This window comes from Triturus cristatus, chromosome 3_2 (assembly GCF_964204655.1).
Source record: "Triturus cristatus chromosome 3_2, aTriCri1.1, whole genome shotgun sequence".
NCBI lineage: Eukaryota > Metazoa > Chordata > Amphibia > Caudata > Salamandridae > Triturus > Triturus cristatus.
The window spans coordinates 778,008,385-778,024,921 of NC_140584.1; the positions used below are offsets into that span (position 1 = coordinate 778,008,385).

The 16,537-nt window shown below is 42.8% G+C and overlaps 1 protein-coding gene across 1 annotated transcript; it reads left to right on the forward strand.

Annotated features, from left to right (window-relative positions):
- The first annotated feature begins 8,319 nt into the window (after positions 1–8,319).
- On the forward strand, positions 8,320–15,628 carry LOC146858094 (gamma-crystallin-3-like). The gene is made up of 3 exons (XM_085648855.1): positions 8,320–8,360; positions 12,534–12,776; positions 15,292–15,628. The coding sequence occupies exons 1-3, from the start codon at positions 8,352–8,354 to the stop codon at positions 15,565–15,567; spliced, it is 528 nt and encodes a 175-aa protein (XP_085504981.1). The 5' UTR covers positions 8,320–8,351; the 3' UTR covers positions 15,568–15,628.
- Positions 15,629–16,537: the final 909 nt, after the last annotated feature.

Consider the following 16,537-nt stretch of genomic DNA (forward strand, 5'->3'; position numbering starts at 1 on the left):
GGGAGTGCTCCTCTCAGCATGTAAATAATGGATTTCAACCAGTTGATGTTATAGCCAGAGTATTTTCCAAAATGAGTGACTATATTCATTATTCTATATATATAGAGAGAGATTTAGGGAATGCAGATATAGAAGTATATCTTCAGCATATAGGGAGATTCTATCCTCCCAGTCCTCTGTCCAGCGTAAGCCCCTTATCAGTGGGTCCCTGCAGTTCCAAGTTGCCAGGGGTTCGAGTATTAGGGCAAAGAGCAATGGCAACAAGGAACAGCCCTGCCTTGTCCCTCTCCGGAGTTGGAAGGTTTGGGACATTCCATTGTTTACCATTACTTTTGCCAGTGAGTCTCTTTACAGGAGTCTCAGCCAGGCTACAAATTTGAGACCAAGTCCCATCTTATCCAGCACTGCGAATGGATAAGGCTATTCAATGGTATTGAATGCCATTTGGACATCCAGCGACATAACCACTGCATCTTCTGTCAATGTCTCAATTCAGCACAGGACTTTGTGGATCCTAGATAAATTAAACACCATGTTCTTTTCTGGCATGAAGCCGGATTGGTCGGTTGTATCAGTTACGGAATGATTTGGATCATGCGTGTGGCAAGTAATTTGGCCAGGATTTAAATTTTTGCATTAAGCAGTGAGATGGGGCGATAGGATAAGCAGATGTGTCTAGGTTTCCTTCTTTATGGATTACAACTATTGTGGCCAGTCGCTGGTCCGCATGAATCTTCCTGCCCCTTGACATTCTATATAGATGTTTTTCAGATAGGGGGCTATCTTATCAGGTGCCAATTTATAGAGCTCAATTGGGATGCCATTGGGTCAAAATGCTTTTCCTAACCTGGTACCATGAATTGCTTGGGCCACTTCATCGTCAAGTATGTCGCTTTCTAATAAAGCTAGGTCATTCGGAGTAAGAATTGGCAGTGGTGTGTCTGCTAACAATACCCTAGCAGGAGTACCCACAGAAGTCCCAGTCGGGGAGTAGACTTGATGGTAATAAGTAGCAAATGACTCAGCTATCATTTGCGGGATTTAAAATATTTAATCACTGTCTTTCTTAAGTTCCGTAACTAGTCTGCTCGTCCGTTCATGCCTGTCAAGCCATGCAAGCAAGTACCCTACCTTATCCTCAACTTCATTGCTTTTAATCTGTTTGGCGTTGTGTCTGGACTTTGCCGCCTCAGTACCGAGGACCTTATAGTTTTTTTTTATATTTAGGGCATGTTTGACACCTTCTGGGTCGTCTCCTAGCAAATCCCCTTTCAATCGCAGGATTTCGTTCTCTAGCCCCTCGATTGTGGCTCTCTTCTCCTTCTTAAAAACCCCCACCATTAATGAGATACCCTGTCCCCTCATGACAGTCTTAAATGCTTCCAAAGGGTCTGCGCTGACTCTACTGACCCGTCATTTTCTTTGACGTAGTACTCTATTGCTTGTTGCATACCCTCCATCGCTAATGAGATTTTGAGGCACCATGGACTGATTGGCTCTATTTCCCTGGGTTGTGGCATGCTTGCCTCATATATTGCCCCCATCAGTGAATGATCCAAAATACCCCTTGCTAAGTGATGTATTTCCTTGAAGCGTACTGCCTGATTGGCCTAGGTGAGTACATAATCTATTATGGAGAGACTGTTATGTGCTCCCAAATGAAAAGGGGAGAGGAGTTGGCCTAACAGCTAGGACGCTCGACCTCGGACCTGGGGAACTGGGTTTGAGTCTCGGTACTGACGCTGAACATCCTGTGATTCTGGGCAAATCACTTAATCTCCCCGTGCCTAACAAAAAAAACAAAAACAAAATTGATTGTGTGTCCTCATGTAACATAACTGGTGCTATGTAAAGCACTCTGATATCCGATTCGGATTCGGGTGAAGCTCACGCTATATAAAACTCAAAAAATTTTAATTGAGGCGTGTCTGGGTTGTGAATTCGCCACACATCAACTAGTCCCATAGCACTTACAAAGTCAGAGAAATGCAAGGTTGTGGGCAGCAGCCCACTAGGAGCGTATCGGTCCAACGGGTCCGATATTGTTGCATTGAAGTCTCCTCCTATCAGGAGTTTCCCCTCGGGGAATATTAGGAGCTCCTCCCCAGGTCTTGTAGGTCCATGGTGTGTAATGCCGGGGGAACATACATTGTTAAGATAGCAATATTCTGACCCTCCATGTCCCCAACAATGCGTCAAAGCTGCCCTGTGTATCTACCCAGGTGCGGTTGACAACCAGGGGAAAGACACCCCTAAGGAATATTCCCACCCCTCTAGGCCCCAAGGTGAATCCAGAATGTGCATCTACCCAATGGTTCAGAGCTCTACCGGAGTTGCCAACCAAGTGTGTCTCCAGCAATAGGACTACGTCAGGGAAGTGTCATTTTATATATTGGAGCACCATCCCATGTTTAATATTATCCCCCAGCCCATTCAAATTCTAGGAGAGGAGTATCTGTCCCAGATCAATTGCATCGCCTGCCAGATTCAGTATTATTCTCCGTTGGTGTACTCACCCCCTTGACTATTTCCGGTAGCGGGCTGGATGCATCCTGTGGCGTTTCTACTCTCAAATCTTGTACGCTGCAGTGCTTGTTACGACTCAATAATGTTCTCTGTATCAAACTGATTCCACTTATGTTATGATGCAGGGTGTACGTTCCAGTCCATTTGCCACCCAGTCCTTTTGTGTCATCAAAGAAATAAATATGAATAACATTGAACAGTGTACCCCCTTCCCTGCTTCCCTGTAATCCGGGTGTAGAACTACCCGCTTCCCCAACTATGCAGACTGCCTGTCACCCTAACCCAATCTGAATTGTTGGGGACTGAGTCTTCCCCCTCTGTCTACCGTATACCCTCTATTATGTCAGTGTACCAGCACTTTCAATCTACTTATACGAGAGTCTGGACCCCTACTGCCACAATTCAACATTTTAAGCATAGCGGGCCCGATTCACAGAACAACTTAAGACAAAATCCTAAACTTACTACCATTTTGGTATTCACAGAAGGCACTTACTCATTTTGGTATTCACAGAAGGCACTTACTCATTTCGGTATTCACAGAAGTTAGGAGTCCTATACTTTAGGACTCCTAAATGCCTTCTGTGAATACCGAAAGTCTTAAAATTAGGATTTTTCTCAATTTAGTAGTAGTAAAGTTAGGAGTCCTAACTTTAGGACTCCTAAATGCCTTCTGTGAATACCGAATGTCTTAAAATTAGGATTTTTCTCAGTTTAGTAGTAGCATAGTTAGGACTCCTAACTTTAGGACTCCTAAATGCCGTCTGTGAATACCGAAAGTCTTAAAATTAGGATTTTTCTCAATTTAGTAGTAGTAAAGTTAGGACTCCTAACTTTAGGACTCCTAAATGCCTTCTGTGAATACCGAAAGCCTTAAAATTAGGATTTTTCTCAGTTTAGTAGTATTAAAGTTAGGACTCCTAACTTTAGGACTCCTAAATGCCTTCTGTGAATACCGAAAGTCTTAAAATTAGTATTTTTCTCAATTTAGTAGTAGTAAAATTAGGACTCCTAACTTTAGGACTCCTAAATGCCTTCTGTGAATACCGAAAGCCTTAAAATTAGGATTTTTCTCAGTTTAGTAGTAGTATAGTTAGGACTCCTACCTTTAGGACTCCTAAACTGAGAAAAATCCTAATTTTAAGACTTTTGGTATTCACAGAAGGCATTTAGGAGTCCTAAAGTTAGGACTCCTAACTTCTGTGAATACCGAAATGAGTAAGTGCCTTCTGTGAATACTAAAATGAGTAAGTGCCTTCTGTGAATACGAAATGGTAGTAAGTTTAGGATTTTGTCTTAAGTTAGTTCTGTGAATCGGGCCCAGCGTTTATTGGGCCCCACACTTTATATCAAGAGAAAGAGTATGCAGTTCCTCAGAGTAAGGGGAGAGTGAAAGTGTGGAGAGGAGACCGTGTGGAAGAGGGATTCCTCTAGTCGGAACCTAGGGTCCTCACACACCCAGCAATCTAGGTGTCATGCTTCATCATATGGACCTGCTCCTCGTCGGGCCGGCGCTGCAATGCCCGACGGGCACCCTTAAAGGGGCTCTTTAGCGGAGATCTTCTGTTCCTGGCCATATGGTGTAGTGTGTGTGAGAGGAGTCTAGTGGTGTAGATGTGAATGCGTGTGTGTGGTTAAAACAAGTTGGAAAGTCCAAAAATCGGATTTTATTAGGAGTGGCTCTCCACTTGATTAAAACAAAACAAAGACAGAGTGGCAGCTGGCTGACGTTATGGTTCAGCTTAGCTATGCTCTTCTGTGATGGTCAACATGTTTCATGCCTGGTGGTCCTAATGATCCGTGGCAATTCTTCAGGACCTAATGAACTGTCAACTATCTACCCACTGTGGAAAGTACAATTGTTACCTGCCACACGTATTATGGGAAACGATCTCGCCATATGTCTAAGGGGACCTAGGAAAGAAAAAATTTTTAGAAAGTTAACCCAAACATAGGCAATGATTAGTAATAAGTACTGTACAGATAGATATCACACAACAGTGCTCTCTCCCTAGACAATATGACACAAGGCTGTGTCAATTGTCACCAAGTGCAAATAGACTTAACTATAGAGTTCGTCGATATTCTACTCAATATGTGAATTAAAAACAAGCATCATAAAAATCAGAAGACTGGAAGTGCGGTATTCACTATGAGGATGTAGTGTGAAGAACAAGTGTCTACATTAAGGAGTTACAGGGCACTCACCTATTGGGGTGTGTATCCCTGCTCCTGTCCGTGTCCGTGGCGCCACCGGGGCCCCACACTTTAAAAACATTCCTTGTGCTTTCAGCTTATCTGCCACCAGGAAAGACATCTCAGTTCAAAATCCTGTATCCTCTGAAGTCTCTTTACTGATGCTATTTGTTCATTGCGTTCTGCAGACTTTTTCTGGTGTCTATCTCACTGTGGTCTAGGGCTGTTTCCCCCCACCATTCTCGATCCATCCAGCCATTCCCAGGCCATCTGCGGAGCTTCAAAGTACCAGGTCTTGCTGTCAGCCTCGATCAGCAGTTTTGCAGGGAATAGAATGGAATATTTCAGTCCTTTATTTCGAAGCACCTTTTTAATTTCCAAGAACAATCTTCTTTGTTTCTGGATGTTGACAGTAAAGTCGGGAAAAAAGGTTATGGTGCTATTTTTGAATTTTACACGTGGGGCGATTCGAGCTGTGTGTAGTATGGCATCTCAGTCGAGGAAATTGAACAATCTGGCAATCAGAGGCCTAGGTAGAGCTCCAGGCTTTGGTCTTCCTCCTGGAAGTCGATGCGCCATTTCCACAGAAAAGAATTTGGAAAGGCCCCGTGAATGCTAGTACTGTGTCACTACATCTTCCACAAAGAGGTCCATAGACGGTCCCTCTGCACGTTCTGGGTCTTTTAATATTCTGTCGCTATTATGTCTCAATCTGTCCGCATAGTCGGCCAGTTTTGTTTCCAGCACATTGTTTGCAGCCTGTAGTTCCTCAAGTTGTTGTTTCATGACTTTCAAGTCTGATTGGAGTTCGGCCGTGACCGTTTCTACAACCTTGAACTTGTCACCCATTTTCCGTTCATTAGATTTTCCAGTGACGTACGCACCCCACTTATTGCTGCTCTAATGTCTCTCAGTGTGGGGTCCCCACTCTCTGCCACTGGCGAGGCTGAGGCAGTTGGTTGGGTCTGGGTAACTACCTCCGCATCCTGGATCTTTGGCATTGTATACTTGTCCAATTTGGTTTGGCGGGTCCCCCTTTTACCTTTATTTCCAGACATTACATTTCACGAGGGAGAGCACACCTGCCTGACAGCACTTTGCTACCTCAGGCATGTTGTCCCCTGCCTGACCATGGGGTCAAGCCCACTCCACACGGCCTGTTGGCTTTCCCCCCTAAGAGTAGGGGCCCACTGCATGATGTCATCAGTGCTCTACTGCAGGGGGGGGGCAGTTGCAGCAGTAGTCTGTCTTATTGCTATTGTGGGTAGCTGCCGCCAAAGTTTAACAGTGATCTTTCTCAGGGGTGGTCTGGCCGGACCTCTTCCACCTCTTTTGCAGTGGCCAACCAGTTTCACTAATGGCAGTCCAACTATTTCTCCAGTATCAAATGATGATTAGCTTTTTGATGTCTGTTAGTTCATCCTAGGCTGAATGTAGGCTCCAGCCGCCCCCTCTTTTTGGGAGGGACCCGTGTCTCCTCTCCCTTCGTTCCTGGGCACCGGGTCAAGAAGCCCTGCTCATATCAGGCTCACTCCTGCAGGGCTTCAGCTTGACTGGCTTACTCCTCACATTGGGGCCTCACTTGTATGACAGATGAGTGCGGCCACCCCACCAATTTCACCACTGGTAAGTGTGCAAGGTACGATGCTATTCACCGCTTTTGCGTGGCTGCCACCTAGCAGGTTCCACTTGATCGTGCACTCTCCAGCAGGTAGGCCCACTCCACCTGTGTGTTCTGCTGAGTACGTCTCTGTTAGTCAGGCCACCGGCCAGCCCCAGCCATCGACTGGCAGCCACTTCCTTTTTGGTGTTTCTATGGGGTGCTTACAGCCTCACCCCACACTTCACTCATCCGGTTTGCCATTTGGGCCAAGGGGTGTCGTCCTCACCAGGCGTATCGCTGCGAATGTATACCCCGGTTCCACTGTTGAACCCCTTCGGTACATCCGCAGTTTTCTTCTTCCCTATGGCTGTCTTGCACACTCCCCCAGCGCGGCGCCGATTCATACTATGGCTGCTCAGCCACTCCTCTCTCCTGCCTGGTGTACATGGCAACCGCCCCTTGCTGCCCCCGTGGTGGGACTGACAGTACGGCTCCTTCCGGCAGGAGGCCCCTTCCACCATTGAATCTGGATCCTGTGGGCTGGTCTCCTTCCCGATTTTACCCCCAGGCCGCTGCTAACTTTTATTGTGTGCGTGGATCACCCGACATTCTCTCTCTCCCACCCTCCGGGCTCTCCACTGCTCGCCCTATGGAGGAGGGGGGCCTGTAGCCACCAACCTCCGATCTGCCGCCTACCTGTAACTGCTGCGCGGGCGACGCACTGTTGAGGTGGCCCCCCGTAACCACCTGGAGGCCTGCGGTTGGGCCATCAAATCAATGCCGCAGCTGTTTGCTTCCAGTAGGCCTGAGCCTACTGTGTACCAGGCAGTCCGGCTCACCTCCACCTAAACCATCGTTGCCCCGTCAGGACTTATTACCGCTGTGCTGGTACTCAGCCTGCCGGATTATTTTGCAGATTTTGGGGAGGATTAACCGGTGGAGTGTCGCCGCTTCTCTAGCACGCAGCCATTTTTGGCGAATGGCCACGTCCCGCGGTATGTGACAATCTTGCTGGGGTAAAAGGAGTGTGAAAGGAAAGACATGAGCACACAACAACATTCAAATACCTAAAAATGACCGGTACAGATATTTAAAAATATATCAGTAATTAGATTGGCACAAAGTAAACACTTTTTTGTAATTTTGAAGAGCAATGCCAACAATGGCTGTTATAGCATCAAAACAGACCAATGCGCAAATAATATTCACTGAATGCAATTTTCACACATTGTTTGCGCGCTACTTAGTTTATATCAGTAAAACTGCATGTCTCTGCAAATTTAGTGGCCATTTCAATGGAAAATGTGCTGTTTGTAAATGATAGTGCGCTACCACACCATGCTCTAGTAATATAATTGCGACAGTGTGCTCCAGAATGTACCACTGGTTTCACACAACACCCTGACCACTGTCCTGGTGAATGGGTGTGTCTCATCTGCTTAGCATGACGCTTTGATTTTTTGTAATCCCTATGACTTCATTGATTTTACACTAATGGCAGATTGTCCATTCTGTGTCTGTTCCATCCCCACTGTGTATAAATGTACAAATCAACACTGGAAGCCACTGTATGAATTCTCTCTTTATTCACTTCCATTGCTCTGGTAGACAAATAAAACCAATCTAGAGCGTGGAAAACTCGTCTGTGGGACAATGTTCTAATGTTCTGCTGCGTGATCCTTCCGACGGTATCTAGCAGTTTAAAACCGCTTCTTTTCAGTCAGCAGGGTTGCTTTAAAAGGTACATTATCTGAAGTACAATATGCTGCTTTTAGCACAACGACAATGATGTACTTTGGTTACTATTCACAGTTGACACGACTCCCCAGTGAGCAAATACAAACCATTCCAGCAAGCACGTTATAGAATGCAGAGGGCCTCTCTATACATTTACCTTAGTGGGCAGAAACCGTTGTGTGCGTACAGTGCATTGTTCACCTACAGGCAGCAGGACTGGGGGATGTATATAAAGGCTGCTGTGCGCCCATCTACAGCATCGAGGTCGACATACCATCCAGCAGCCAACATGGGAAAGGTAAGTGAGAAATGTCAGGTTGTAATTTTTTGGAGGGGAGATAAACATCTTACACAAGAATATGCTAATTTAAATGATAAGCAGGATATGAGAATTGAATCCAGGCATGAACATTTAATATGCACCTAACTACCCTTAATGCCATTTTTTTCCAAATGATTCTCTCATTTATAGTTTTGTGTGGCACTCTTATACCAGCAGCTAATCACAAGGAGGGGATGGCTTGTTGTAGAACTTATTTTGAAGCCAGGATTGATTATAGAAGGTCTTGGTTGACCATTGCCTTACATGACTTGGGCTTTCTTAACTCACAGCAGCCAAATGTCATTTGGGCAGCTAATACAGAGAATTAAGATGGCATATGCATCTTATGTATACATATGCCTTGGCACATTTTGCATCCTTTCGAATTCTTCATGTTGAAGCACGCAAGATCACTCAGCCATCTGATGGTATGCATTGCAAACTTTATCTACTAACTGGCACATGCATCAACAATGCTATTTGTGATTCCTTATTAGCGAAAAATAAGGATTCGCTAATAAGGAATAGCAAAAGGCTATGCATGTAGAAATCGCTTAAAAAATAGCGATTTCTAAACATTCCTTAATTGCGACTCGCAAATTGCGACTCGCAATTAAGGAATCCCTCCCCATTCATTCCTATTGACCTAGAGGCCCATAGGAATGCATGGGAAGACCTTCTCAATTTGCGATTCTCAATTAGAGAATCGCAAATTGCTCATGCAATTTCAAGGGTGTCAGGGTGTCAAAAGGATACCCTGTTGCACCCCTGAAATCTGCATATGAGTACATCTTGCACACACACATTCACCAAGGGCATGTGTGTGTGTAAAATGGAACTTTGAAAAATGCACTTTAGTGCATTTTTCAACGTTTTTGCAAATTACCATGAAGTTCAACTTCATGGTAATTTTCTCCCCCTATTAGCAAAATCGCTAATTTTTTTACTTTAGTGCATTGCATTTAAGGAATCTCAATTTGAGATTCCTTAAATGCAATCGCAATTTAAGTAATCGCAATTTAGAGATTACTTAAATTGCGATTTTTGCATTTGGGATGATGCATCCCAAATGCAAAAATACCAGTCGCAAAGGAGCAGATTCTGAGAATCTGCCCGTTTGCAACCGGTTTTTGCTTTGATGCATGTGGGCCTAAGATGGCTAGACCGGGCTTTGCGAAAAAAAAAAAAAAAAAAATGCCTTCTTTAACAAGAAGAAATGTTTTCATTTCTCAAAAAACCCACTCATGTATTGCATGCGTGCTAAAATGTACAGCACACATCCAGTGTGTGGTATTTTTCTATCTTCCTCTAGACAGGGAGTTGTACTTCAAGGGTGTGCTTCCAACACAAATCCAATGCGAGACAGCGCACACTGACCTCTGTGAGGTTGTGGGTCATGCAAGGTAGCCTTTCAGAATGACAACTATTGAAGGCCAATCTTAGTAGATTGGCTTTGTGCTGTGTTTTCTCTCTTGTGCAATGCAGTGCTACAAGTTTGGTTGCTGCGCTGTGTTGTGTGAAAAAATAGTAAATCTGCCCCATACAGTGCTTAATTAGAGCCGGTGGTTTCCAGTGCTTGGCACTGGCACTTAATTGGTTTCAGGTGCTCTGCACGGCGCTTTATTGTCATCATCACACTTATGACAGTCTGACACATGGTGGCGCTGGTCATCTAATTTCGAGATGAGCAGAACAACCGTTCTTTTTTAATACAATATACTAATTCCTGCCTCCCCGGCCATTCCTTTAGCTTTGGGGACCTGGAATAATCCGAACTGTCGCACTTGCAGCGGAGAGAGATGGTTAGTAGTTGTTTTGGTGCTGTCATTGGCAGCAATGATGGGCAATAGGTGGTGCAAGCTGCAGTGGCCTCCCTATCAGGATCAAGGCACTTATTATTTTACAAATAAAGCACTCACCCCACAGTATCCTCCAAAGTTGGATAGGCTACTTCTCAACATGCTTTACAACTGTGGAGTGAGTAGTGGTGTATTAACCTTCTGTGTGTAACCCACACTGTCCCAGCTCCACTCTTTCCACAGCATGTGATATGATAACCCATTCACCCCTCTCCTGTTTGGGGCTATTTAAGTTACCATTCCTCATGGACGTGTGTTTAGGCCCAAAGTAAAAGGATTTTTTTCTTGGCTGTATTGAGGCTAAACTATTTCCTCACCAAATATCTATAATTCTACAACTATTCCAGACCTGGTTTTAGAATACTAATAACCTCGCCATTGCTGTTTGAATAAGAGAATTATAAATTAGTTTTGTTTTTACTTAGCAACATTTTTTTCAGATTCATACCCTGGTTCTCCTTAAGTAAAGAATTCCAAGTTGCACAGATATTGATCAGGCATAAAAACTGCACTTTTATTATTACCATCTCGAGTAGGTAAAAGGACCCATAAACATATCTCTCCATATTATATCATGACTTTGACTGGACAGAAGTAAAATCACTGAAATTACTTTAAGAGCCGTATGTCTAATATTTAGGCATTTGTACAAGTCCTGATCCTAATAACAGCAATTAGATTGTTTTAAATACTCCCTATTGTGGCAGGTATGGGACATGAGGCAGAGGGAAACCAAGTCGAGAACTGGTTCGTGGCCTCTAAAGTCACCATATAGTCATTAGCCCACGCTTCCCCAGTTGGGATGTTTCTGTGGAAATTTCATATTTACGCAATGAAGATATTAAATATTTAACAATTTAGAAGCAAAGGTATGAAACGCAGAAGGTGGTAAATAAATGAAAGTCCTCACTCTAGGGTTGAACAGTATTGTCCAACATGAATCTTATGACCTTCCAGCAAGGCTCTTCTTGTTGTTCCTCCATTAGACGTTGCCTCATAGGTGGCCCTCCTTTCTGGGGTGACAGCCAAGAAAAGGCATGTTTTTCTTGTTGATATCAGGTCCAGTCCTGACCAGTCAGTCTACAGAAAGAAGATGAAAAGGTGTCTTTGAATCTTTTTTACTAAAGATTTTTTAAGACGTTTTTCTTATTTATTTTAATATTTTTACTTTCTCAGCAGCACTGACACCTTTTTTCGGCGTAAATGTATTCAACAAGCATTTGCAATGCAACCAGTCTCTCCTTTGGGACCTTATATGTATTTAGCTATGCAGCACATTAGCCTGGGTGCTGAAACATCTACTGTTTTTTAACATGGAGGGAAAGTAAGCACCAAACTGCCTGCCACACCAGGTATGGGAACACATGGAGAAAAATATTGTCTTTCAGCAGGAAATGGTATAGTTCAAAGCTCTGTTTTTAATATAAAATTAGGGCCTTCGGTGGTCTAATCATTGAAAATACAAGATTTGAAAAAAATATTATTGTCTACGGATGCTCGTGGAAGACAATTTCTATGGACTAGAATCTAAAGAATGCTAAAGTGATTCTGGTATTTTACCGACCTCTGCTGGTCGTTTTCTATCAAGAAAGTTAGAGGCTGTTGCCGGGAAAAAAAAAGAAAGTCCCTAAGCACAAACCAATTCCGGTATTTTACCGACCTCTACTGGTCATTTTCTATCAAGACAGTTACATAGAGGCAGTTGAACAGAAAAAAAGTCCCTTAGCGGAAGCAAACAAGTCCTAGGGCTGATCTCCAGAGCCCACAAAGTACATACACATATAAGTATATACTAGAGTATATACAATAGGTCTCAAATGCTCGACCTAATAAATGTAAAAGGAAGAGAAAATCGATTTGAGTAGAACTAGATTTAGATATGAGTTTTCCTCCTTTTTTGCACTAAAATCAATGATCCAAATTTCAACCAAGAGACGTTTTAGTGTGTCTTGGTTCTACTCCACTATTATGGTTTTCCTCATATATTAACTGGTAACAAGCTACCTGAGCCAAAAGTAGCATTGTGACATCCCAGTAAAATTATTTGCTATTCGATACCATTAGCACAATGTGAAATTGATTCCGTAAACATGAAGGACAGAATGTACATATGACGAGCAGGTAATCGATCTGCAGAGCTTAGACATGCATTAATCAAAATAATGCGTGGTACTTCACCTTTCATTGCAGCATATTTAATATGCTATGTTCGACTACAAATGTCACACGTTTATCCCAAGTGCATGCAGAAATACATCATATATAACAATTTGTATTATCTTTGTTACAGATCATCTTCTACGAGGACAGGAACTTCCAGGGCCGCTCCTTTGAGTGCAGCGCTGAGTGTGCCGATCTGAGCTCCCACTTCAGCCGCTGCAACTCCATCCGGGTGGAAAGTGGCAACTGGATCCTTTATGAGCACCCCAACTTTAGGGGCCACCAGTACTATCTGAGAAGAGGCGAGTACCCGGACTTCCAGCACTGGATGGGCTTCAATGACTCGATCAGGTCTTGCCGCTTGACACCACAAGTGAGTGTCACTCGTTTCATTTTGTGTATTCGGAGTATCTTTTTAAGTGAAGCTCTTCAAAGACACCAGTCAATAACATACACACCGGGCCCAATTCACAAAGGCAAACTTACACTTTTGTGTAACTTTCCACTTGATGTGGTAACTTTACTATACTATTTGGTATTAAAAAACTAGAAGTGTAATTTTACTGCTAGTGTGAGTTCACCTTTGTGAATCAAGCCCTCAGTCTGCATCTATCCCATGACAGAGTGGCCATATCTCTTAAATACACTGTCTGTGTTATATGTGAGTGCCTGCAGTATAATAGGAGAACAGCCCTGCAATACGACACTGCAAGACATCAGGAAGTAAAGGAGTGTGTTGGTGGTTTGTGAAGGACAGAATTGTGTGCTACATCACATAACATTCCCACACTCTATTTCACCAGCACTTTCTGCAATACATTAGTAAAGTTAATTTCCAGTGCATTGTTTGCTGAATTAGTCATTTCTTATATCCATTTTGCCAAAACACTCATAGGGTTACTAAAAGTACCTTAAATGCAGTGGTACATTCCGACGAGACTTACTTTTCTTTTGTATAAATAATTGTTGTTTTGATGCAATGAAAGACACTCGATGGTCTGCAGGAATTATTATGTTAGGTGTTCTCTATATATGCTTGAAACAGGGTACTAATTATAAGGTGATGTCATTCCTTGAATCAGTCTGGAAGTGGTATAAATACATCTCTGGGACTCTGCGCCAGATAAAGTTAATTTTTTTAAAATGTATTTATTTATTTAGTGCATTTTTATAAAGCGCGGACATTACCCAAAGGTGTCAGAGCGTTGTACAATAGAGCTAGTTACGTTACAAGAGAAAAGTGGTACAGAATATAACATTACACAGACTAAAAATGAAAGTATACAAACACAAAATCCAACACAGCACACAGGGGAGAGGAAAGTACAGGAAAAAATACAAATTTACAATGAAGAGCGAACTTCCAAGAGGGGCCTGAGAATGAAGGGTACACAAACACAAAATCCAACACAGCACGCTGGGGTGAGGGATGCACAGGAAAAAATACAAATTTACAATGAAGAGCGAACTTCCAAGAGGGGCCGGAGTATGAACGTATTAGTTCTGAAAGTGTCTTTGGAAGAGAAGAGTTTTGAGTTCAGCTGTGAAGATCCGGGTAGAGGAGGTGGCACGGAGCAATGGGGGAAGTGAGCACCAGGTGCAGGCCCCCATTGTGCATCATATTTAGCTTGTTCGGTCCCCTAATAAGAGCAGTTTATGCATCAGTGCATGGCATCCTCCTGGCCTCCTGACCTAGAACCAAAAAACGATGGAGCCTAAATATTCTGCAACTCCTCCAAGACAGTCAGCCATCTAGACTGCCCCAATACCGTTGGTGGGCTTGGCTGGAAGCCGGTTGCTTTATTTGGAGCACTCTCCATTTATCAGGTACACGTCTTTTAAAGTACTCGTTATCCCGAATACTAGTGGAAACAGGTTACTTTTACATGCTATTAGGATACTACCCAATGAGGATTTAAGGATATTTTATTGACTATATGCCCTGAGGAAGTCGGTTGGTGATGCCCCCAAGACGAAACGCGTGTTGACTATGTCAATGTGATAACATGAACCATCTGTGAATCACCTGTGTCATTTGGAAGTGATGACTTCCTGAAAATAAAGAAGAAGATTTGGATTTGGACAAATATGGCCTTATGAACTTCTTTTGACTACTAATGACATATGTTTGCTCAGGATTAAGATTGATCTTTATATTCCTTTTCTGGGAACTAGTGTCCGCAGAAATACTTAGAAACGTGGGTGGCTGTTTCCTCTTTTTCCTTTGAGCAGCTTATGGGACTTTTTGCTGTGCTTGTTATTTTGATGGTTATGCGCAGACTCTAACCCAGCCACGCTTCGAAGTTGTCTCTTGGCAGTGTAATGGGCAAGTGTCTGTTGCCTGGTCATCTGCAGATTTCCCCCATTTCCACTGATTGAAAGGACCTCAATTAAAATGAGGGGACACCTTCACATCAGTGTGATTTTTAATCTTCACCACACATCAGTTATTACTGAAACTACTGTACATACATTTTATAATTCCAAACTACAATCCACACAGAACAGACTGAGGTTTGCTCTGACTCCTACACACCTTATGTAATATGCTTTTACAATGCTGATACAGTAGTGGTTACATTTTGTTTCCGGTTGTAAGGAATACGATACACAAAGGACTATCTTAGAAATATAAACACTTGTGAGTTAATTGTTGTCTTATTATAGTTATCAATTATAATTTTGAAAACATCATATTGCCTCTTATTATGCTATTAGGGATGGAAAGTACAAGTTTACTTTGCATAACAAAAGCAAAGTAATCTATTCCAATATTTTAACAAAGGCGTTATCATTCAATTATATTATGAAGGGCATCTTTTAATTTGTCATAAATTTTGATTTTGAGAAAGGTTTTAATACTGGTTTGCCTTCTCTTGCCATTACAGCACCGTGGATCCTACAGAATAAGAGTTTATGAGAGAGAAAACTTTGGAGGTCAAATGATGGAGTTCTCTGAAGACTGTCCCCATGTTCATGAGCAGTTCCGTTACAATGACATCCACTCCTGTAATGTGCTTGAGGGGCACTGGGTTTTCTATGAAGAGCCAAACTACAGAGGGCGTCAGTACTACCTGAGATCCGGCGAGTACAGGAGATACAGCGACTGGGGAGCTATGAGCCCCAGGGTCGGTTCTTTCAGGAGAGTTAGGGATCATTATTAAAGTTATCTATTTTGCAAAGGCTAACCTGTACATGTAACCAATAAATTAGCATGCAACATCATCTTGTTATTTGGGTACTTATTGATACTTAACTGTTACTATCTATGAACATTTGATTAATGCTAAAGAGAACTCAAACATGTTCACTGAGAGTAAATGCATTGAAACGTTGTATAGAGATATCACCAATATGCTCCCTCTGAATGTGATTCAAAGTATCCATTCGATGAAAGCAGATTCATGTTTCAAACCTTTACAGTACAGCCCAACTCTACTATCTCTATCTCATACTTATTACCCTTGACCGCTACCATACCTTTGACATCTTTGACCATAACATTCTTATAACTACATCAACTCTACTTGTCATTGGCTTAGCACTCTCCTGATTCACTGCTTAAAGGGATTGCCAGTTCTGTATTAAGGTGCCCCTACACTTCCATTCCCGCCGTCCGGCTAACGTGCATTATTGAAGAGCTTGTGCTACTAAATGCTGTTGGTTGTTTATGTCCAAATATTATTCTCCTTGCCCTCTCTGACGCATATCTCTTTCAACAAAGAATCAGAAGCCTTGGCATCATCAGCCACTTGATGGTAGTTCATACCATATTCTGAACTCAGCAAAAACATATAATATTTCTCTACTATACTCTACAGCAGACACACAAAATCCCTCTTCCATCTCATTGTCTTATGAGAAAATCCTTTCCTGCATCACCTCTCGCCTCACCTTCTGCCTCATCTTCTCTTGAACTATGTCAGGCAAATGTGTTAGTGTTTGCTTCAAAAGTCTCAAGTGGCTTTCCATCGTAATAACTGCAATATCAGCCATTGCCTGCTTTGATAAAAGTTAAATGACGTCTCTCTGTTCCACATAGCCTGAACACCTCTACACATTATTTAGTTCCCAGATTTCTACAGAGCTGTATCAACCAGCGGGGCCTAGATTTTCTATAGCCAGGGCAAAAAA

Coding starts and splice junctions, on each gene's coding strand:
- LOC146858094 (XM_085648855.1), top strand. Junction 12,777..15,291: donor CTTGCCGCTTGACACCACAA/GTGAGTGTCACT, acceptor TTGCCATTACAG/CACCGTGGATCCTACAGAAT.